The sequence below is a fragment of the Rhinatrema bivittatum genome, chromosome 6 (assembly GCF_901001135.1).
Source record: "Rhinatrema bivittatum chromosome 6, aRhiBiv1.1, whole genome shotgun sequence".
Taxonomy (NCBI): domain Eukaryota; kingdom Metazoa; phylum Chordata; class Amphibia; order Gymnophiona; family Rhinatrematidae; genus Rhinatrema; species Rhinatrema bivittatum.
In genome coordinates this window covers 344,811,433-344,836,367 of record NC_042620.1, presented here as the reverse complement: position 1 = coordinate 344,836,367, position 24,935 = coordinate 344,811,433, and the positions used below count along the sequence as shown (strand labels likewise).

The 24,935-nt window shown below is 44.0% G+C and overlaps 1 protein-coding gene across 4 annotated transcripts in view; it reads right to left on the bottom strand.

Moving 5' to 3' along the window:
• The window catches only part of FGF13 (fibroblast growth factor 13), a 1,035,235-nt gene extending 1,016,274 nt beyond the window's left edge, over positions 1 to 18,961 (bottom strand). Inside the window, exons 1-2 of one of the 4 annotated variants that reach the window (XM_029607781.1) lie at positions 18,706 to 18,961; positions 5,068 to 5,262 (exon numbers count right to left, since the gene is read on the bottom strand). In XM_029607781.1, the coding sequence (XP_029463641.1) occupies positions 5,068 to 5,116 (49 nt within the window). In that variant the 5' untranslated portion in view covers positions 5,117 to 5,262; positions 18,706 to 18,961. Of the gene's footprint in view, positions 1 to 5,067; positions 5,263 to 5,347; positions 5,447 to 5,504; positions 5,617 to 5,752; positions 5,776 to 18,705 lie in introns of those variants that run through there. The other 3 variants (XM_029607784.1, XM_029607783.1, XM_029607782.1) reach the window with 3 other exon arrangements.
• Positions 18,962 to 24,935: the final 5,974 nt, after the last annotated feature.

Here is a 24,935-nt window from a genome sequence, read left to right as displayed (position 1 = left end):
ACCCCTATCTAGCAGCAGCACCCGGCCATACAGTTCAGTGATGTCACCAGTTTTCTTTCATTCCATCTTGAAAACAAAATGAAATTGCACATCCTTATAATTATTAGCCAGATTGACTTTGATTTCTCCTCCTCCTAATTCTTGGAGAGAGAAACATGAAACATTTTAGCATGGAGATTCGCTGGGTACTTCCAGGCAATCTAGACTGACCACCCTAGGAGAAAGGATGCCGACCCAGCATGACACTTCTTCCCTTCTTACTTTTCAAAGCAATACCAAGAGAACAATGAAGTAAAGTGTGTTAACTTTGACCATTAGTGTACATTAGTGGTCTTTAATGCACACATTAACAGCCAATGATAATGAGATGGAAATGAGGTGCACGTTTACATAGGCATTAAGGAACATGCAATACATAGAGGTTGGTGCAAAAAAAAATGAACTATGCTTCTCTAAGCTGTGGCTAAGAGTCTTTTTTTAAGTTAACAGGTCTGCATTAAAGTTTGCACATTTTCATGCTGGGCTTGATGGACCCTTGGTCTGACCCAGTATGGCAATTTCTTAATACAGATTTTGTGGTAGCTCTGAGGAAGGGTAGTGAGCACATATTAATGCAGCATAAATGCATGTATTAGATAATGAAGGCATTTAACCTGAACTAACCTGAACTAACACTTGTGTTACCATGAACATATCAGTAAATGTGCCCCTGTGTGATGCCTTTAACCCAAACAAGCATCAATTCCATCACAGCTGGGGATATTGATGTTCTAGGGTAAGGATAGCTTCTTTGAGGGGTTTGGATTTTCATGATTTTATTGTATTTTTTAATGAATTGACATGAACATTAAGATTAATTAAGTTGGTGAAAACCAGCTATTTGGAGCGGATTAGTTCTTTGTATGTCACCCAATTAGATTGCTTAAAAACAAAAACAGCATTTTAATTGGCTAACAATACTATTTACAAAACCAAATGATTAAATTCAGAAAAATCTTTATTCACCTTTTTTCCCCAAAATTCATTCAGTTGTTAGTTAATTTCTGCTTCTAACAAGTAAGGTAATTTATGCTTTGTCAAATACATTTGCACAAGCTATACAAGCTCTGCAGTTTAATCTTGTGCTGCTAAACATAGGGTCTGTGACATATATGACAACTACATGATGATACCCACTTTAAGAACTATAATTAATATATTTGTCTAAGGAAAATGGTTTTGTAAAAAGGATATATTTTTGTAATACTTATCTTACTAAAAACAGCCTGAGTATCAATGTATTATTTATAGTTACATTTGCAAATGAAGTGAGCTGTTTTGATTACAGACATTTTTGTTAGTTTACATGAGTGTTAGTCATGTTTTCATAAAGTATTGATATTTCGTATATAGTAGTGTTAACATATCATATCTTAAATAGGCAATTTACAGATAGTCCAGGCATTTGCACAGTATTTGGGTGTGTTTTTAACGTGCATCCTTTACAAAGATTTTCAATGAGAAACTCCCCGCATTATTTTTCTTTGAAAGTTAGCAAGTGCAAAGTGCATGCAGTAAAAGCATCCATGCACGTTGCACCTGCTATTTGTGCAGGCAGCAAAGGGGAGTGGGGAGGTCAACATAGTGCATGCACAATTGAAAATCATGTGCACACACTCTGTTGCCTTACCCCAACCTGAACACTCACAGAAACACCTCTCTTCTGCGGAGAACTGAACACATAATATGGAACCCAAGCATATGTTTAGACACATCTGAGGAGGGTAATTTTCAGTCAACTCATTTTACCCAGGTAAATAAGAACATAAGAAGTGCCACATACTAGGTCAGACCAAAAGTCCAACTTCCTGTCTCTGACTGTGGACTATCCAGGTCACAAGCACCCGGTGGGATCCAGTTCTTTGTGATCATAACCAGGATAAGCAGTGGCTTTCCCAAGTCTGCATGGTGAAGAGTGGTTTATGGACTTTTCCTCCAGGGACTTGTCCAAACCCTTTTTAAACCCAGTTATGCTCACTGCTTTCACCACATCCTCTGGCAACAGACAGCACAGCTTAACTGTGCACTGAGAGAAAAAATACTTTCTCTGGTTTGTTTTAAAAGTGCCACCCATTAGCTTCATGAAATGTCCCCCTAGTCTTAGTACTATTGGAAAGGGTAAATAAAGGGTAATAAAATATTTACTTGGGTAAATGCCTTTGAAAAATGCACTCCCCTAGCACAAACATTTAAATCAAATGAAATGGACATAAAGCACTTTGATATTTTCTTTCAGCCGATATAAGTAACCTACAGTGTGTGGTATATTTAAAGAGACCCACATTTTCAACTAACCCAAACATTTGTCTAAATTAAGTAATGCTTATGTAACCTCATTTCTTTTTTCATGGATTCCTGGTTCTTTTAATCACCCAAGTAGAGGTACAATTAGAATTACTTCTGTTGCTTAAGACAGTCTGGAAAATAAATTTGTAGCTGACTGGTTCAAGGGTCCAACTACATAATGAATTCAGGCATTCAAAGCTAATAAAATTAGCTGCCATTTTTTGAGTTTATTATTTATTTATTTATTTATTTAGGGTTTTTATATACCGGCATTCGAGAACGCAGTCCCATCATGCTGGTTCACATTAAAACAAGTGTGCATCGTAAACAAAACTAAAACAATGGTGCAGAAAAAGGCAGTTACAAATAACAGGGAGATTAGAACTTGGCAGAGAGAAGAGAAAGGACAGGTTATTAAATCAAACATGTAACGATAGTGTAAAATAATATAAAATTCAAACATGAAGGTTAGTCATGGTGTATGTGAGGTAAGGATTGGCGTGGATGGGGTAGATCAGTTTGAGTCCGGGAATGCTTGTGTGAATATCCATGTCTTTAGTCTTTTTTTGAAGGTTAAGAACTACACCTGTGAAACAGTGTAGACAAAGGTGATATTATCCAAAGGCAAAGAAGTGTGGTTGCCATATTAGTCCACTTGGATATATGGAATTAATGGTCAACCAACAATTTGTAGGTGATAACTTTGTTTATGGGACTAGCTTAGTACATCTGTGACCTGCTTGGGAGATGTCTCCTTTTTTAGTCAGGTCAGTGCAACTGTGCTGTTTCTTCACTGGTCTGACAAAGAGAGGATAACTCTTGAAAGCTGATCAGGGATAAATTAAGTTAGTGCAATAAACACATAATTCCATTACCCAAAGGCCTAATTTGCTGTCAGATTTTATTGTAAGAAAATGAGAGGAGGGGGTAACGCCAAAACATTTCCAAAAAAACAGTCTAGTACTAAGTGCAAGATTGATAAATAAATATATTTGACTACTGCATTTTTTCCAATTCATAAAGCAGACAGAAAGGGAAATATATATTTTAATTGCCTGTAAAATTAGCATCCTAAATTCATTCTAAAAATACCCAAAGGGGAAATAAAACACAGCTGATCATCAGTTTATGTTTAAAAAAAAACCACCACCTCTACGGTATAGCCTGTTACTGCTGTCAGTTAAAGGCTTTATAAAGGCAGGCTGGTACAAATGGACATCAGCAGCCAAGTCCTTGAAGGGAACGGCATAGCATTGATTTCAGGTAGGAAGGCAGGAACTATCACAATACTGCACTCCTGCCAGGGCAATGAAAGAAAAATCACCTATGCTGCAATCTACCTCTATTGTTTCGTTGTGTGTGTGTGTGTGTGTGTATGTGTGTGCGCCAGAGTCAGATTATCTTCCTATCTTCAGTCACAAAAAAAAATCACAGAAAAAAATGAGCCTGGCCAAGTTACCTTCCTCTCAGGTTTACACTTAATGCAAAGCCTACATGAATGGGGAATGTTGTACACTACTGCAGCAGGCAGACAGAGGAGCTGCAGGGACTTCTAAAGGAGCATTCTTTCAACATTAGCGCTGCAGTTGTGTGCTCACTCCATAAACCTGCTAACTCTGCCAGGCGCATCGTTTGGATGATCTTTTTGGCTAATAAGATGCAGATTAATAGAGAAGAAGCTGAACAAGCACCGCACAAGAGTGGTGCTTGTTCAGACTCGGTTCGTTGACCCCTGCGTCTTATTAGTAATGACCGGACAGATGTTTCTCCTTTACTTATCTCCGATTTCGGGGGAACTTTTATACTAAGTCGTAAAATCCCTCGGGTCTAAAAAAAAAAAAAAAAAAAAGTCCTGTGTAATGACAGCGGGGCCTTGAGGGATGTTCATTTTCCCCCAAAGGAGGAGTGGGGAAACCGTACGAGGAGTTACAAGCATGCTCCAGCTCATACCTTCCTCCCAAAAGGAGAAACCTGCAACGGATCAGGTTTTATTTTGGCCCCAGGAACTCTCCGCTTTGGGGGGAACCTTGGTTTTGCCGGGTGCTGCCGACAGCAAGCTCGCCCGCTTTCGAGAGCAAGGTTTGCAGACATTTAGCCTGGGGCGCAGCGCAACCTTTCCCTCTTAACGCTTACGAGACTGTGTAGGCTCTCCGCGCTTCCCTTCGCGTTTTGTTGTCGCCATGGTAATTAATCGCGTACCCAGCGCAGCCCCGCCGATTGCACGGACACAGTGGCCAGAGAGCACCCCAGACGGGCGCGAGGGAGGAGCCTCCCCGGGGATTCGGTCCTGCCAGGCCCCTCCCCCCCGCCGCCGGCTGCCTCTGCCCGGGTCCCCAGCGGATTAAAAGGGGCAGCCGCCCTCGGTTTTCGTAAGACCGGCAGGTTCCTGAAAGTAAATACGGCGGATCGGCCGCACACTCTCTCTCACACACACAACTTATTTGGAGAGGGCTCAGAAGAAGTGTAAAGCAGGCATTTCCCCACAGTTGTGCTCGCAGCAAGCTCCGCTCGGAGCAGGGATACGCGAGGCACCGGGAATCCGTGTTAATGCACCCAGCCTTGCACTCAGGCGAAACAAAGCATCTGCAACCGGCAGCGCGGGATCTCTGCACGGTCCCCGCGCTATTCCCGGGGGGGAGCAGAAGTCTCACACCCGGCCAGACCCACACTTTGAGATCAATCAGCAAAGGTCACCACCACCTGTTCCGCCACGACTGACAAGTCTCAGGCTAAGGAGCTTACCCTTAGAAGCATCTTTTTCCTCTTTAGGCTTGATCACCTTTCCGCTCATAGATCCCAGTTTGCTTGTAAAAATTCCCAAATGAGACTGAAGCCTTGTTGGGGGGGGGGGGGTCGAGCCGAGATGAATTTTTAACAGGCAAATCCTTCCCCCCTCCCCGGTGCCTTTGCGCCGATCCGCTGATTTCCACTGGTTTCCTACAGAAAGAAGGAGAAAGAGTGGTGGGGAGGGTTGAAGGAGCAAATCTACAAAAGTCAAGCCTGGCAAGAGGCTCTCTCTCACCACAGAACGCGGGGATCTCGAGGAGACAAAAGACCGCTCTCTCCCCCTCCCTTTTCTATTGCAACCAATGACACTCTCCATCTACGTCCTCCTAAATTGTCAAAGCTCAAACCCTTCCTTAAAGAGAAACGCACATATAAACAAAAAGGAGACTCACGGGAGGGAAGGAAGGATCCAATCACTTCCCTTCCCTGCCTATGGCAGAGAGACCTGCAGCAAAGCGGGGAAGGGGCACGGAAAGCGAGGCGCGCGCGAGGGGGGGAGGGCAACCCTGCCAGCCCGGGGGCAAATGTCAGCTGCTTCCAGCGCAGCGCCGGCTAAATAAGCAGCACCCCCCCCCTCTCACCCCCCCTCCTTGGCGGGAATCAGTGGGAACGGACGGGCTGATCCCATTCTGACCCTTACCTTTTATTTCCCCCCTCTCTCTCTCTCTCAAACACAATGTGACTGAACAGATAGTGGCACGTAGAAAAGGAGGTGGGGGGGGGGGGGGGAAGCAGGATGTGAGGAGAGAGAAGCGCAAAAAAAAAAAAAAAAAAAGCAGCCCCTTGTAGTAAAGCGCAGCGACGTCAGATCAGACAGGCAGGGATGGAAATAACCGCCCGAGATCCTCCTCCTTCTAGAAATAAAAGGGGGGGGGCTCTGGAGGTCCGCCTCCTCCGGCTCTTCCCACCCACTACACCGGGGCTACCTCTCCCCCCCCCCCCCCTCCCCGCTCTGACTCTGGGGACCACCTGACTGGGGAGGTATGAAGGAGAGGGAGGGAAACTAAAGAAAGCGAGATCTAGGGAACAAAAGATACCCCCCCCCCCCCCCACCCCACTCCCACTCCCACCCTCTTCCCCCGGCAGCTCTCCCGCAGCAAAGCGCAGTCCAGCTGTTGGGCTGTAGAGGCGACGGCCCGCCCTGTCCCCCTGAACGCTCAAGGTACTACAGTGCAACAGATTCAGCTCCATCGCGCTGCCTTTGTCCAAGGACCGAGAGGCACTGACATCCTCCTAGCACAGCTCAGTTTCGCTAGACCTTGCTTTTGTTCCCGTTACTACACTATCCAGAAATGTTTCCAGACTATACCCCCTTAGCTTTCTTCTGCTGGATCTGGTACTTCAATAATGGAGAATTATGTGTTTTATCGTCGCTAAGGAAATGGAAGCAGAATTTCTGAACAGCACTCAAACAAAACAAAAAAAAAATTGAGTGGTGTTCAGAAATTCTACTTATAGAGACATAGATCGATTTTTTTATGGTACTGTATACCCCCAGCGAATCGTCTGTGTCAATATACCAGACCGTAAAAGTCAGGACCCATGTTGGTTGTTGTCTGTATCCAGTTAGGGTAGTAATTCCCAGGCCTGTTGTTAAGGATATATTAGTAACTGCTACTCTGTGCAGGTTAATACCCCCTCCCCCTCCCCCCATGCACCTTCTTCATTTCCTTTAGGGATTCATAGTGGTTATCCCATGCCACTTTGGATCTGTTGACTATTTTCTTCTTCCCAACCTCCTCCAAAAAGGGCATTCAAGATCCACCTACTCTCCATGAAGAAATATTTCCTAGCATTGGTTCTGAGCCATCCCTCCTCAAATTTCATTTTGTGACACCTAGTTTTACAGCTTCCGATGGAAAAGGTTCAAAGTTTGTACATCATCAAAATCTTTCATGTATCTGGAAGTCTGTATCATATCTCCTCTGCACCTCCTCTCTTCCAGGATACATATAATTTTAGATCCTTCAGCCTCTCTTCATAAGTCTTCCAATACAGACCCCACGCCATTTTAGTTGCCCTTCTCTGGACCACACCATCTTCTCTCTATCCTTTTTTAGATATGGTCCTGTCCCCCCCCCCAGCCATCTCTTCTCCAAGCTGAACAGCCCTAATCTCTTTAGCCTTTCATCATAGGGGAGCCGTTCCATCCCCTATACCATTTTGATCACCCTTCTCTGGACCCTCTTGAGTGCAACTATATCATTTTTGAGATGTGGCAACCAGAACTGTGCACAGTACTCAAGGTGTGGTCTCACCATGGAGCAATACAGAGGCATTATGACATTTTCAGTTTTATTAACCATTCCCTTCCTAATAATTCCTAACATTCTGTTTGCTTTTTTGACTTATGAAGCACACTGAGCTGATGATTTTAAAGTATTATCCACTATAATGCCTAGATCTTTTTCCTGGGTGGTAGCTCCAAATATGGAACCTAACATCGTGTAACTACAGCAAGGGTTATTTTTCCCTATATGCAACATCTTGCACGTGTCCACATTAAATTTATCTGTCATTTGGATGCCCAATCTTCCAGTCTTGTAAGGTCCTCCTGTAATGTATCACAATCCGCTTGTGATTTAACTACTCTGAATAATTTTGTATCATCCGCAAATTTGATAACCTCACTCGTCGTATTCTTTTCCAGATCATTTATATATATATTGAAAAGCACCGGTCCAAGTACAGATCCCTGAGGCACTCCACTGTTTACCCTTTTCCACTGAGAAAATTGACCATTTAATCCTACACTTCGTTTCCTGTCTTTTAACCAATTTGTAATCCACGAAAGGACATTGCCTCCTATCCCATGACTTTTTAGTTTTCTTAGAAGCCTCTCATGAGGGACTTTGTCAAACACCTTCTGAAAATCCAAATACACTACGGGTTCACCTTTATCCACATGTTTATTAGGGATGTGCAGCAGGAACGGATTCATCCAATTCGGTATTTGTATTCGTCGGGACCCAAATCCATTGCATCCATTTTTGGGGGAACCCGATTCGTCCATTAGTTACATATGGTATTCGTTTCCCATTAAAGTTGAAAACCCCCCATCCCAACCCTTTAAATTTAATTAACTACAACCCCACACCCTCCTGACCTCCCCCCCCCCACCAAGACTTGCCAAAAGTCCCTGGTGGTCCAGCAGGGTCCTGGAGTTATCTCCTGCACTTGGGCCGTCAGCTGCCGGTATTCAAAATGGTGCCAATAGCCTTTGCCCTTACTATGTCACAGGGGCTACCGGTGCCATTGGTCGGCCCCTGTCACATGGTAGGAGCACAAGATGGTGCCGGCCGTCCATTGTCGATTAGTTTTAAATGTGCCACATGCTAACTTCATGGAGTGCCCCCTAGTCTTTCTTTTATCCGAAAGAGTAAATAACCAATTCACATCTACCCATTCTAGACCTCTCATGATTTTAAACACCTCTCATGATTTTAAATGAAGCAGATTTGTTAGGCAAGACTTCCCTTGGGTAAATCTATGTTGACTGTGTTCCATTAAACTATGTCTTTCTATATGCTCTACAATTTTGATCTTGATCTTGAGAATAGTTTCCACTATTTTTCCTGGCACTGAAGACAGGCTCACTGGTCTATAGTTACCCGGATCGCCCCTAGAGCCTGTTTTTAAATATTGGGGTTACACTGGCCACCCTCCAGTCTTCAGGTACAATGGATGATTTTAATGATAGGTTTCAAATTTTAACTAATAGATCAGAAATTTCATTTTTTAGTTCCTTCAGTACCCTAGGATGCATACCATCCGGTCCAGGTGATTTGCTACTCTTTAGTTTTTCAATCTGGCCTACTACATCTTCCAGGTTCACAGTGATTTCATTCAGTTCGTCTAACTCATCACCCCTGAAAACCATCTCTGTAACTGGTATCTCCCCAACATCCTCATTAGTAAACACGGAAGCAAAGAATTCATTTAGTCTTTCTGCAATGGCCTTATCTTCCCAAAGAGCTCCTTTAACCCCTCGGTCATCTAATGGTCCAACCGACTCCCTCACAGATTTCTTGCTTCAGATAAATCCATGCTCTGTTCCATTAAACCATGTCTTTCTATATGCTCTGTGATTTTCGATCTTTAGAATAGTTTCCAATATATTTTCTGGCACTGAAGTCAGGCTCACCAGTCTATAGTTTCCTAAATCATCCCTGGAGCCCTTTCTAAATATTGGGATTACATTGGCTACCCTCCAATCTTAAGTACAATTGATGATTTTAATGATAGGTTACACATTTTAACTAATAGACCTGAAATTTCATTTTTTAGTTCCTTCAGAATCCTGGTTGCATGCCATCCAGTCCAGGTGATTTGGTACTCTTTAGTTTGTCAGTCTGGCCTACCGCATCTTCCAGGTTCACCGTGATGGCTCATCTGACTCATCACCCTTGAAAACCATCTCCAGAACCAGTATTTCCCCAACATCCTCACTAGTAAACACAGAAGCAAAGAATTAATTTAGTCTTTACACGATGGCCTTATCTTCCCTAAGAGCCTTTTTAACCCCTCAGTCATCTAATGGTCCAACCAACTCCCTCACAGGTTTTTTGCTTCAGATATATTTAACAAAGTTTTTATTTTGAGTTTTTCTTCATTTCAAATTCTCTCTTAGCCTGTCATCAATGTTTTACATTTAACTTGACAATGTTTATGCTTTTTCCTATTTTCTTCAGATGGATCCTTCTTCCAATTTTTGAAGATTTTTTATTGGCTAAAATTGCCTCTTTCACCTCACCTTTTAACTGTTGTTCCACCTCACCCGTTCTTCTTCCAGTTACATCCAAAATTTAAAAAGTCCATATTTGTGAAATTCAAAAATTGGGTCTTCGTGCAACTTATCTGTATGCCGAACGTGATATCAAACCATACCATCTAATGATCACCGGTGCTCAGGTGGGCACCTACCTGGACATTAGAGACATTATCCCCATTAGTAAGCACTAGGTCAAGCATAACATCCTCCCTCATGGGTTCCATTACCATTTGTTTGAATAGGGGCATCCACTATCTCTCTGTTTCTTCTAGATTCTGCAGAAGGGATACTCCAGTCCACATTCAGCAGATTAAAAGTCCCCAATGAGCAACCCTTCTTTTCCATTTTTTTGGATGTCTTCGATCAGATCTCTGTCCAGTTTTTCTGTTTGAGGAGTCCTGTAGGTCACACCAGTAAAAATCGAAGCACCATCTTCTTTTAGGATGGTCCATAATGATTCTTCTCTACCCCATTTAACTTGCAATTCAGTTGCTTGGATATTGTTTTTGACATAAAGAGCCTCTCCTCTATCTTTTCTGGCCTCTCTGTCCTTCCTAAACAAGTTATAGCCTGAAACGGCCTTATCTCAATCACGAGAATCAGTGAACCATATCTCCGTAACAGCAACATTGTCCAAGTCTACCTCCACCATTAGGGCCTGCAGATCTGGGATTTTATTTCCCAGACTATGAGCATTTGTGGTCATAGCTTTCCAGCTGCTATTCCTTGTCACTTTTTCTGCTTTTATGAACCAAATGCTTCTCAGAGCCCACAGTAAACCATTTATGCCTGGGTTATTGACTCCTCTGTGGGAGTTGGGAGAGATATTCTGGATGCTGCCATGAAGGGGAGGATTTTTGAAACCTGGATAATTTCTTTTTCAGGTGAATTAGTTCCTTTTTCATGGCAGATAGCTGAAGGCAAATTGGACAATTCTTAACTGTCCGACTGATAGGCCTTGAAACATAAGCCTCACAATAGTTGCATTGAATATTAATCACTATTAACAAAATGATCTTTAAACAAGTTGTGAGATTAGGTCCTACATTATTCACTTAACCTAAGTCCTTGGAAGGACTATTTAAGAAGGGGTGGGAGGGAACAGCCTCTCTTGATTTGTAGCTCTACCAAGATTTTATTATTTCCATGGTTCAATAGTCCTTGCTGTGCAACTGATTACACACCACACCCACAAGTCTGCTCGGTCCAGCCCTGTATTTTTCTTAAAAACACACAGGGAATTAAAATAATAACTAGCAAAGATACTACTACCTAGACAGTAAAGGTAAGAATCCAGCAACACACAAGCCAAAATAAGCAGCAGCAGAAATAAAGCACTATCTAATGAAGATTTTTTTTTTCTTGGGAAAAGTTAATCAGCCCCACCACACCAAACAAAAAACAACAGCAGAATAAAACAATATCTTTTGGCAAAATAATAATCCATCCACACACAAGAACAGTCAAAATAGAAATAAAGCAATATATATTGGGGGAAAAAAATAAAGAAAAAGGTTATATTAAATTAGAGCTTTCAAACTTAGCCAATGAGGAGCCAGGAGGCAAGAAAGCAGCTCAGCCCTCAGCCAGAGCACAGGTCATGCTGCCAACAAATAGAGCTGGCATTACTGTAAATAATCACCTTTCATCAATTAAACATAACACTGTTACTTTTCATTCTGGGAAATGCAGCAAAACATAGATGCTTAATTCATATACAATGGGGGGGTCAGCTAATTAAGGAATGAAGATGGACATTTATACGAGTCCCTCCATCTGCAATTAACCTCGGTGTCTTAGGCAGAGAGCTAATTCTTCACAGAAAGGATGTAGGGCAGGTTAGGGGTTTGTAATGAGTCTTGTGTTGTTAATGAACATGTGAGGGCACTACCAAAGCAAGACTTTGTACAAGATGGATGTGTGGCTGGCTGGCTCCTCGCTGGAGATGCACACCTAAGTTAATGCTAATGATCATCTTTTGAAAACAAATTAGTCTTATACCCTGATACCTATCACATACCTGCACCTTTTAGCTCAAAGGGAGTCACCGCAGGGTTTTATCATGAGAGGTTGCATTATTTCCCCAGCAGGCATGTTTGCACTAGCACATGCCACCGCTGCATATACTTAATATAATATGAACATGTACAGCTCGCAGCTATTCCACAACATTTCTACATCAGAAAATAGATGTCCTGCTCACCATAATTTGATTTAGTTAAAAACATTAAACTGGCAAGGGAATATTACAGATACTGGATGAATGGGTGCTCTGCCATGGGATGTAAGATTGTAATTCAGTTGAAAAAGGTTGCTGGTGATACAAGAGCTATGGCACACAAGCAGCTGACTGCTGAGTCTCCATTCAGTCTGGGAGTGACTGCTTGTTTTTTTGTTTCTGATATCAAATGATTAGCTTAGGGACAGTTTGTAATAAAAGAAAAAAAAAAAAAAAAAAAAGGTTTTACCCTAACTTGGTCACTGATAAAGACTTTGCAAGCTTGCAGAACTCAAGGCCCCCCATTAGAGCCCGGGGCACACACTAAGAATTGGGTCCTGGCAGTGCCAGGCCCCCCTGAAGCTCTGCTAGAGAAAAAGGAAATGGAGTGAAGAAGAAAAAAATACAAATCTATTTTCAGTGCATAGAGTCAGTGTGCACATAAGTGCAGTGAATGAGATATTTCTATGAGAGAAAGTTATGCTAAAAACTAAAATATTACGGAATGTCCAAGCAGGAATTAAAATATTGATAGGTAAGTTTTCCAGGATGTTGCAGATATGCTGAAGAAGGATCCCGTTGTCATAAGAGCATAAGAAATTACATGTTGGGTCAGACCAATGGTCTGTTGAGCCCAGCATCCTGTCTCCAACTATGGCTAATCCAGGACACCTGCAAATCTCAATAAAAAAAAAAAAAAGGTCTGCTTCATGGCTCTGTCTGTAAGAATTAAGAGGCGAAGAAATCAAAGTATTTTTATACTCTGTTATATTACCACTTTTAACTATTTTCTGGCAACAAGCTCCATAGCTTAATTATAGGCAGACTGAAAAAAAATATGTTTTAAATCTTCTTCCTGGCTGTTCCAGGGAATGTTTCCTGGTCCTAGTAGACAGTGGAAATAAGGGGCTCCTATTAAGCCATACCACTCATGATTTTCTGGACCTCTGTCATATCTCCCCTCAGCTGGCTCTTCTCCAAGCTGAAGAGCCCTAACCTGTTCAGCCTTTCTTCACAAGGAAGCTGCTCCATCCCCATGCACGCTCAGTTTTGTTGCTCGTCTCTGTACTTTTTCTAATTCTGCTTTGTCCTTTCTAAATGTTCTATTAAAATTAGTAGTTTCATAAAGTAAAACCTGCCTAAACTGTATTCTAACACCCTTCTCTCTCTTGGCTCTTTCAGATACGTGTATTTCATTCACTTCGTCTTTATGAAGTTTTTGACTGCCAGGCAATACACAGCAAGTGTAATTTTATCATCACAATAAACTTAAATCAAAGGAATATTAAAGATAGATGAGTTTCTTCCCCTCTGGAATCCAATCCAAGGAATCATGTGTCTCATAATTGTGAAATGATGATCCATAGATAAGAAAACTCAAAACACCAGAGTTGTTTTCTTAATATCTCTCAAGATCATTTGTAATACCCTCGCTCATACTTGTTGACCCTTGTGTAATTAATTAAAGCATCCTGCAGAAAAGCAAACAGTTTAAGAATTTTCCAGCTATTATATTAACGAAGTAAACCAGAAGGGCTTATGCAATTTAAAAAATGTTGTTGAAGCTATCTGAATAAATATAATTTTACTGATGGTTTTCTGCGTCTAAAGCTTTGCTTCCTTTTTTTCATTCATTTGATAAGAATTTTATTAAGAGACTTGGTGTGCCACATTGCAAGGGCTGGCCTACGCTTACAGTTCTACAATCGGGGGCACGCACAGTGCGGCACAATTCCCACAATACATTTGCTTTAATTTGCATATCTTAGCTGCTGCACCTCCAAGGAAGTGGTAAGCAGGGAAAAAACTTGCAAAAATGTCTCACTGTAAAAACTTAATATATATGTATATATGTGCCAAATACATTTCCTGACATGTTTTTGGGGAGAGGGGAAGTCCAGGCTCTGTTTTAATCATTCCTTTTTCTCTGTATTACAGTAGCAAGAAAAGTTAGTTCTCTTTTATTAACCTTGAAAGTGTTAAATACTTAACTCCACTTTTTACCCATGCAGTCTCACTGGGACAGAGACTTCAACAACCATGTGAAAGAATTTCACTAACCAACCACTTCCTGAAATTATAGAGGGATGCATGCAGAAAGTAATGTTGTGGAGCGCTAGGAGAGCGATCCCACTCCTGGGTGATGTGTGTGCCCTTGGGCCGCGACTCGACTCCAGAGGGGTCTGGAGAGGTGCCGCGGGAGGCGTGGCATGCCCGAGCATGGGCTGGACGGGAGCAGGGCTGGAGTGAAGACTGGCTGACAGGCCCTCCTCTGGACCTGCGCGCTTCGGAAGACCCAACAACGCAATGTTGGTCTTGTGAACAGTCCTCCGACCGTTCCTAGCCCTTTCGGACCTGCCGCAGGGTACGGCACGAAGCGGCAGGCCGGATGGAGGCCAGGGCAGCGAAGACTGGAACATGGATTCGGACGAGACTCAGGAACAACGTAGACTCAGGCATAGACGTGGACTCAGGACGAGGTGCAGGGTCCATAGACGTGGACTCAGGCAAAGACGTGGACTCAGGAATGAGGTGTAGAATGCATAGACGTGGACAGGCACAGGCATGGACTCAGGACTGGATGCACAGAGGTAGAATCAGGAACGAGGGCTGAAGGTAGACAAGGGCACTGACCCTCAGGGCACCCTACTCAGGCCACCCGCGGGACTGAGTCGCGGACCACCCTGTCCCATGCGCGCCCTACACAGCCCTGGAAGGCTGGTCACGGACCACGCTGAGAGCGGGAGAGATCCAGGCGAAGCAAACTCCGATGCTGGGATACTGACATCCGAAGTGCCATCGGCTGGCAGGAACGGAAGCTCCAGAGCACAGGGACGAATCCCACCTGTTGGCCACTCCAGGGCCCAACAGGCCAGAAGGCTCAGGAGCCAGACGAGACGAAGGGCAGAACATATGGACTGGGTAGGAACAGGATCTGGCACAGACATCTAGGTAACAGGAAAGAAGCTGGTTGCTGCACACCGGCAGCCAAAGCAGGATTCGCTGCACTCCTGGCAGCTCAAGGCAGGTAGAAGCATCAGGATCAGGAACAAGGATATCAGGAACATCAGGACTGGAACACATATACTGGAATAGGAGACACACCTCTGGGCTGGAACATGGACATCAGGAACATCAGGACTGGATCAAGAGACAGACCTTGGGACTGGAACGGCAGGCAGACACCAGGACTGGAACACTGAAGACATCAGGACTGGAACAAGTTGACAAGAAGCTTCAACAGGAAACATGGAACACTGGACCTTGCAGAAGGCTGGAATACAAGGCATCTCCTGGAACGAGGAACTCAGGAGTGACCAACTCCTTGCGAAGGCAAAGACACAGTGAAAGCTGAGCCCTTTAGTAGAGCTGAGGTGGACAACGCCCAGGGAGGGGTCAGCAGGGGGCCACACCTGGCTGGCCCTTGAAGAGAAGCAGAGAGGAGCGCGCTCGCGCCCTAGGAGGCTGGAGAGAAGAGCTGGAAGCTGGTGGCGTCCTCAGCCACGTGGAGGGCCCAAGGAAGCCGCGGAGCAGCCCTGGACTGGAGCTGGGTGAAGGCAGTTCAGTGGAGCAGCTCCCAGCTGCATGGACAGAAACAGAGACGGTAAGGCTAGCTGCAGGCACCGGCAGAGAGAAGTGCTGGCTGCAGAGGAAGCGGGGGAAGGGCTGACTGCAGGAACGGCTCCACGCCGTGAAGACAGCCCCAGGAGCAGAGGTAAGAGTGCAGGCACTGGCAGGGACGGCTTCCCAGCCAGGCAAGGACCCGGGCTGAAGCAGGCACTGGGAGAGACGGTCTCGCTGCTGGCTAAAGGTCCCGGGATCGCAGCAGCACGTCGGGGAAAGGCAGGAACAGTAGCAGAGAAGCAGACCGCATGGCAAGAGCTGCGGGGACAGTCCCAGCTGATTCAGGGAGGAAGCAAGCAGAGTCAGCAGCCCGGCTGGCTGTGGCTGTGAGAGGTAAGAGTCTGCACACGCTTCTTGTGGGCAGGAGCATAACAAGTAACTGAATTTATTTCATACATACATTTTAGTACTAAACTTAAATGGCGTAATTAGACACTACATGCTTTCTTAGTTTGAATTCATGGATTTTCTTGGTGCAAATTGTAGGACAAGCTGGTAAGGAAGAAATAAAGGTTAATCTGCTGTGTGACAACCTGGTAACACCTAAAAATAACAATAGAAATGAATTAATTAAAACCATCATGATTTTCTGCTAGGTCTCGGACCTGGAACCTCTAGGCCGCATCTAGAACCTTTTTGTCCACTAGGAAAAAGTGAAAAGTGCAGGCTGTGGCTGCCCCCCCCCCCCCCCAAAAAAAAATCATCACTAATTAAAATCACTATTGCCCTATTTATTTCTGCTATTTATAGTCAGGAAGTCTTACCGGCATGCATTCCTCAGTATAGGACAGGTGACCACCAATAAACAGCTTGGAGCAAAGAGCCAAGCTATGAGCCAAATGTACCCTACAGGTCAGGTGCACCTGTTTCCAAACTCTGACTTGTGCATGTGAAGTGATATCTTCTTTCCTCATACAAAAATGAAAGTGTGTACATTTTAGCAGAAGTTGTATGAAGGTGATTAGCATAGCCTGCCATACACAGAATGCAAACTGGTTTAAAATCAACTCTGGGTCTTTATTGAACTTTCTTTCTGATGTATGTTTAAACTGTATAATCTTTTGTCAAACAACAGGAAAGCTGACAGGCACAGTTATCAAGTGAGCCTTCGTGTTGCTGCTCAGTATTTTAGCTCACAGTCAAACCACTTTCACATGCTAGAGGAATAAATATCCACCGCCCTACCTCTCTCAACAAAGGCCCAGGCCCGGATTTAGGCATAGGCAACATAGACAATTGCATAGGGTGCCAAATTTTGAAGGCGCCAAAAACCCAGGCCAAAGAGGAGTGCAACGGCACTGAAGGGGAGCCAGCTCTAGCTATCCATGTCAAAAGGGCACTGCTATAACCCCCTGGGACTCTGAAGGGGAGTGCAGGTAGAGGGATGATCGCCAGGGTCTCCCATCCCCGACTCTCCACTCCTCAAGTCCAGGTCCAACACATCGCAGCTTCCAACCCCGCCACTACGTTTAAGCAATCAGTATTGTCTTTTTCTTGTTTTTAGTTTAATTTATTAAAAATGTGTGTACTGCGTACATCATATAAATTTCCAAGTGGTTAATAAGCATAAAAATGAACACAAACATAAATCTAAAAGGCAGTATAGTACAAACACACAAGAGTCCTTCAATTATCCATGAAGGGTCTCTTGAACAAATACGTTTTAAGTGCCATTTTGAAAGGGTGTACACAGGACATAGTTCTCAGCTCATCAGTAAGAGAGTTCCAGAATACTGGGCTTACTGCAGAGAAAGCTCGGCCCCTAGGGATATTTAAATGGGCCAGTTTTTCCGAGGGCACTTCTAATAGATTCTTTTGCGCTGATTTGAAGGACCTAGGAGGTCTGTAGATTTTCAAGACAGAGCTTACCTAGCTAAGACGGTCCAGATTTAGCAAACTGAAAATAACAGTTAGCTTGTAGAGAATCTTCCATTTAATGAAGCCAGAGTAGGTCTACAAGTGCTACATGTACTGGCAGACTTCAGCGGTCAGAGTAACAGATAAGTATGAAAACAATTAGGTCTGAAAGCTTGCTGGGCAGACTGGATGGGCCGTTTGGTCTTCTTCTGCCGTCACTTCTATGTTTCTATGGTCACGCATCTTAGAACCAGAGAAAATATGTGCTGCAGCGTTTTGGACTAGTTGAAGTAGGCGAATTGAATTGTAAGGAAGACCCATATACATGGTATTACAGTATAAACCGCTGAGTACCAAGGACTGAAGAAGTGTCCACAAGTCTAAGGGTTTCTAACACTGGATGCAGCTTTTTCATAATTTGTAGCCTGAAAAATGAAGTTTTCTCAACAGATTTTATGTGTAATTCAAAGGACAATTCAGAGTCCAGGATTATCCCAAGGCTGCGCACTTGCTGAGTTATAGGAATTTTGCGATTGCCAAAAGAAAGATGAGAAGGTGCATTCCTTAAGGGGAACGTGCTCAAAATGAGAATTTCTGCCTTGTCAATATTGTCTTTCTTGTATTTCTGATCAACACACAGCCACAATATGTAGCAAAAATATGGAGGGGGAAGGAATTAACTTGTTTTATATCTTATGTATGTAGATTTGTTTCTTATTATGAGTGTATGTTGTAATCTGCCATATATATATATATATATATAATGTATATTATGTATGTAGATTTGTTTCTTATTATGAGTGTATGTTGTAATCTGCCATATATATATATATATATATAATGTATATTATGTATGTAGATTTGTTTCTTATTATGAGTGTATATATATATGGCAGTTCGGTGTGGCAGAGAAAAGGTTAAACATGTCACCTACCCCGCTCGTAGCTATAAGCCCAGGGAGCCGAAACGTCTCAAGCCCCGACCTTTTCGGTCGCCCCCACCTTAGCCAGCCCTGATATTGGTGGCAGAACCCCCCCAGCCTATTCTCGATCTGTCATTTTCCACCCACGCACCCACTGCCGGGTCCTTAGGGATTTCAGCAGCCAGCACTCCGTTTACGTACCTGCAGCGAAGAAGTAGTGCGCAGTCAACAGTGACTGGATCCCATTATGGAGCCGTGCGCTCAATCAGGGCTCGTTTTGTGGCGACCACCCTCGCAGCTTAAACCGAGGCCCCGCTCATAACGCCCTTAACATGCCTTCTGTCTGCGATAAAGCGAAAATAAAGAAACAAGCGGGCAGAGCCGAGCCCCCGATGTTTTCCCACAACATAGGTGGACTGCGCTGCTTCTTGCGGGGGGGGGGGGGGGTCAGTCACCGCGCCAAGTCACCGCGCTAAGTCACAGGACCGTTATATGGCTGCTATTTTTAGCGGCCCTGAATTCCTCGCAAAGTTATTTCACTTCCCCACGTTGCTCTAAGTAAGTGCAGTAAACAGCTGTGGGCAGATCGTCTTACGGGGCTAAGACGCAGCCCGAAGGCGGGGCCCCCAGCAGGAGCCGAGCGGCTCCGCCAGAGCCGGCAGTCCCCCTTCCCTCGCCCGGCAAGGGGCGGCAGGTGCGCCGCGCATCCCCTGCGCCTTCCTGCAGCGCTACCGGCCGCGCACTGCCATCGCTGCTGCCAGTCTTCTTTGCTTCTTCCCTGGCTCATTCTCCTTCCTTTCCTCGCTGTTGGGCACGTTTCCGTGGGACTCCGGTGCGAATTCACCTGGAAGGTTGTCATTTTGGGGGGTTTTTTTATGTGGATGCGGGCTTTTGGCACAGGCAGATGAAAGGAGTCAAACAGTGTGCTTTTCTAACAGGTTTGAGTGCTCCAAGTGATGATTCTTGTTGCTTGCACTTTGTAGCTGGCACATTAGGGTCCCAGGCTCGGTGGGGTGCAGACCTGCTGCAGGGTGAGAGAGAATGTTTTCAAAATAGGTACCGGAGATCCCGTAGGACACAGAAAATCAAAACTCCCGTTGGAGGTAGAATGCAAGGACTTTTATGTGCACATCACCTCTTGTAAGATGACCTTAAAAGGGCTGATTTATTCCTCACTTACAGGCCGATACAGTACAGTGCGCTCCGGTGGAGCGCACAACCCGCGATTGAACGTGCGTTTTCGACGCGCTAGCATTACCCCTTATTCAGTAAGGGGTCGAAACCCCTTACTGAATAAGGGGTTTCGACCCCTTATTCAGTAAGGGGTCGAAACCTAATAGTGCCCGCAACATGCAAATGCATGTTGATGGACCTATTAGGTATTCTGGCGCGATTCAGAAAGGAAAATGTGCAGCCAAGCCGCACATTTTACTTTCAGAAATTAGCGCCTACCCAAAGGTAGGCGCAAATTTCTCCGGGCACCGGGAAAGTGCACAGAAAAGCAGTAAAAACTGCTTTTCTGTGCACCCTCCGACTTAATATCATGGCGATATTAAGTCGGAGGTCCCGAAAGTTACAAAAAGTTTAAAAAAAAATAATTTTTTTTGAAGTCGGCCCGCGGCTCGCAGGTTGAAAACCGGATGCTCAATTTTGTCAGCTGGCTCGAGAACCGACACCGACAAAATTGAGCATTGGCTGTCATACCCGCTGACAGCTACCGCTCCTGTCCAAAAGAAGGCGCTAGGGATGCGCTAGTGTCCCTAGCGCATCTTTTTACCTCTTTTTACCGCCGGGCCTAATTTGAATACTGAATCGCGCGCACAGGAGAGCGGGCATTCGCCCTCTCTCCTGTATTAGCCCGATAATAATGAGTCAGCTCTTGAAGCAGAGCAAAACAATAGGAGCTGCTCCTCTTATAAGATTCTCTTTTCTTCTCGGCTCAAATCGCCAGTAGTAACTGAGCCGGTGTTTCCCACGTCTCCACCTATGATTCATTCTTTTTCATCCTATTGCAAAATACTAAAATGAGGCTGTTAATCTTAAATGACTCAGAAAGATGGAGTTTAGAGTAAAACACTTCTTATTGGAATGGTTTGTTTTCTGGGCTGTTAACCTTACAAAACTCAGGCAGAAGAAGAAAGGACTAGCCATTCAGATAAATGGTACCTAAATATGCATACATGAATGAAGAACTAGCAGCTGTTGGCTCTAGCGGTTTAGCTGTTGCATAGTTTGATTTGTCTACCAAAAAGTTTCCTTTGCTGCTCCTATGATTCAAAGATCTCAGTGTGTGGGGGATAATTAATTAAAGGGTCATAGCGTGGGGATGTGTTCTTGCTGTGGTAGAAATATCGTTGTAATGATCCCTGTAAATCACTTGCAATAGAAGGCTTTGATTTTCCACGCATTTTATTTTTAAATCAGGTCTTTTCTTTTTTTTTTTTAATCATTCTTTGTAATGTGCTTGTAATTATTGCCAATAGTGCATCTTCTGATTACAGTGCAGGAATGGAGTGCCCTATGCAGAACAGAGCTGCAGGGTTGTTACTGCTGAAATGTAGCCCAGTTCCTAATAATGCAGTACGAGATTAATGAGTGGTTTAGAGTGTCATCAGGGACTCAGTTTTACGCAAATTCATTTTGATCACTTGGTAACAAATACGAGGGGATATTTGGTTAATTTTCCCCCCTGAATTTTACTTATCATTAAAAAAAAATGAATTGAAAAAAAAAGTTTGCAAAGGCCATACAAAAGAAATACCATGAAAGAGAACAAACCACAGACGTCATTAAATCCACAGACAAGCCCACCTCTCTGGATGGATTCACTGTACTTGGAAGAGTCCTCTAACCATGCAATTTTTGCAAAGAACTCTAAAAGCCACCTTCCAGGTTTTAGACCTAACCAGGGCACATTTTTAATGTACTGAGTTCCAGGAAGCAGCTGAAGAAAATAAAAATGTGGCTGAAGTATATTTTTATCACCTTGTTATTTAGAGGCTAAAAGGCTCTAGAAGGAAGCTTAAGGGCAGTCAGAGATCTACAAGGGCAATCAGTGATCTATAAGAGTAGTCAGTGATCTAAGAGCTAGGTTTTCATTATGATTTGTTTTCTAAGTAGAAAGTTTGGATTCTAAAATCTGCACTTGTAACTCCCTGAACCCCTGTGTTACACCCTGACCTGTTGGCTTCTGAACTTCTGTGTGTTTGAACTCTGTAAGAAGCCCCAAGTGCAAACATGTAATCTTGTGCATTTGCTATTCTGGCCTTGTACAAGACCCCTGTAAATATTGTAGATCTGCTAAACTGGACTCTGTAGAGCAGTGTTTGAGCTGTGGAGAGGATGCTAAACCCTCTTGTGATCCACCTGAGACAAGATACCCCCTCAGAGGGAAAGCAAGAGTCAACCCCAGGACCAGCCTCTGCAGCAGAGCAACCTAATCCTGTTGAGGCCCTGGCAACTATGCTCCAGGACCTGTACCTATCTTCTGAGAAGGAGTTAGGTCAGGCTTCTAACACACCGGATCCTATGCCCATGCGGGATACTGCAGGTGACTCATGGCATGGACAACCTGCCTTTGATCCTTACTTCATGCCAGACCTTGATCTGAACTGTGCCACATTTTGATTCCTTGTCTGTAAAGCCAGATCCTGACTCTGGGCCTGCCAAATCTGCTCTGGAATCTGTGCTTGCCAAAATTGATCCTGGAGTCATGACTGCATCTGTACCCATCTGGGCTGCTTTGCCATATGTGTCCTGCACTAAATAATATGTTTTCATTTTATCATCTTCTGTTCCAGAACCTGCTCGTCTGATGCCAGATTCTCTGTGGTTGGACCTGGATCCCAGTAGGACCTTTGGTTGCCTTAAGGCCATCCCTGGGGATGGGGACTACAGGTGGGGATGATGTCAGGAAAAATGAGCTTAAGCTGGCCTTGAGCCAGCAGACCACTAGGATAACTTGAGCTTTCCCTGTGAGCCAGCAAGTGGCCACAGATTATTGATTTACATACTGCCTAGAGCAATGTCTCGCAACCAGTGGGCCCAGCGTGCTAGGGTGTGCAAGTGTACCAAGGAAAAGTCACCACTGCCTGATGCTTAAACCATCACCTGGCCTCTCCTCTTAGCACCTCACAGCAGCAAAAGTCAACAATGGTGGCTCTTGAACTTGTACCCAAACATTATTCTTGCTTTGCCATTGCCTTAACCACCCGGTTGGTCACCTTGAGAACTCAGATATGACCATTCCCAGATCCTGTTACATCATGCATAGAAAGAATTCACTCCCATACTGTACCACTCTCTGGTTTATGCAGACCAAATGTATGACTGCATTTTTTTTTTTAGCATTAAATCTCAGCTGCCAGAAACCAGCCCATTGCTCAGGCTTTGATAGATCCCTCATCTTTACCACTTTCCTTGGTGTCTACCCTGTTGCAGATTTTGGAATTATCTGCAAAATGACAAACTTTTCCATATAGTCCTGCTATATTGCATATGAAAATGTTTGAAAGAAGCAGTCCAAGACCCAAGCAATACATTGCATTACCAATAACATCCCTCTCCTTGGAGTGAACTCCACTATCCTTTGTTGCCTCCCAATCAACCATTTTCTAATCTAGTTAGTTACTTTATAAGAACACAGTTTATTTCTAAGTCACCTATGTGGTGTCAAAGGCCTTACTGAAGTCCAAGTACACTACATCTAATGCTCTCCCCTGATCCAAATCTCTGGTCATTCAGCCAGTTTGAAGGTCAGGTCACTGCAAGGATCTAGAGATCTATGAAATTTCATACCAGAAACTCTGCCCTGTGTTAACTCTGAACCTGAATACAAGTAATTAAACCTTTTTTTTTTTTTTTTTTAGTAAAAGCCTTCCATCTGTAAGCCAGGTCTTGTTTTATGTGTTCTTGAAGAAAGACCAGTTCAGGAATCTTGGATCTAACTGTGGTTACGCTTGGAAGAGTCCTCTAACCTGACATCTGCCTATAAATTAAATTTTGAAAAAAAAATCATCTTTAAACATCTCTAAACACTGCTTGTATTGTTTTGTGTCTGACTTCTCTTAGGCCTGCTTATGTTACTTTTAAAGGGCCAGTGCTGCATTTCTTGTCTAGTGGTGTTTGCCATTAATCAAAAGCTTTTATTGCTCTTGAGCCCAATGAAAGCTAACCAGTATTTAACTGGAACCGGAAGTCCAAGAATGGAGCGGATTCAGCAATGAGGGAACTCTGTTATGTTTTTGTAAGAATGTGAACCCTGGGCTGAGATAAGAGGTGTCTCCACCCACAGCTGTACAACATGTCCATGAAGATTTCATTCATCATGTTTTGAAATACAGCTGGGGAGTTGCAAAGGCTAAATATTCAAAATGACCGTCGTGGGTTTTAAATGCTGTCTTCCATTCATCGCCCTGGCATATTCGGACCAAGTTATATGCCCCTCTGAGGTCCAGCTTTGTGAATATTTTGGCCTCTTGGAGCCGATCAAAGAGTTCAGAGATCAATGGCAATGGATAGCGGTTCTTCATGGTGATTTCATTTAAGCCACGGTAGTCTATACATGGGTGAAGGGATCCATCCTTCTTACCCACAAAAAGGAATCCGGCTCCGGCTGGAGATTTAGAAGGCCGAATGAAACCCTTCACCAAGTTCTCTTGAATATAGGCTGACATAGCCTGGGTCTCAGACAAAGTGGGTACACCCTTCCTCTGGGAGGTTCGAGTTAGGTACTAAGTTGATGGCTCAGTCAAAGGATCGGTGAGGGGGCAGAGTATCTGCTGCCTTTTTAGATAACATGTCTTGATAGGATGAATATTGCTGAGGTAGGCCCGGAAGGGAGGTGGTAGTGGTCAGGCATGGCATGGGAGTGACCACTTGTAGGCATTTCCCATGGCAATCTCTTCCCCATTGGGATTGTTCCAAAGTGTTCCAATCAAACTGGAGTGAGTGCGCCTGTAACCATGGTAATCCAAGTACTACCGGGTGTTTAGCTTTATCCAAGACTAAGAAGGAGATGGTCTCCGAATGGAGCGACCCTGTGCGGAGATGAATAGGTTGAGTAGAGTAAGAGACCTCACCAGGAAGTGGCTCACCATGTATGGATGATAGTAGCAGCGGTGCAGGTGTCCGGACAATGGGGATTCGTAGGTGCTCTACGATGTCTGAGTATGAAGTTTCCCCCGGCACCGGAGTCTACTAGGGCTAATGTGTGGAATTCGAGAGTATACGAAATGGACTTTGACACACAGTAAAAACACTGGATTAACTCAAATTTAAGATGTACAAAATTTTCCAACAGAAAATTACATGCTGAAAAATCCAAAAATGTTTGCATCCTATATTTTAAATAAAGGATCTGGGAGGGAGTGTAAATCTCTGATGTTCTGCATAAACTGACTCTATGGGGTGTGTTTGTGACAGGTAGGAGG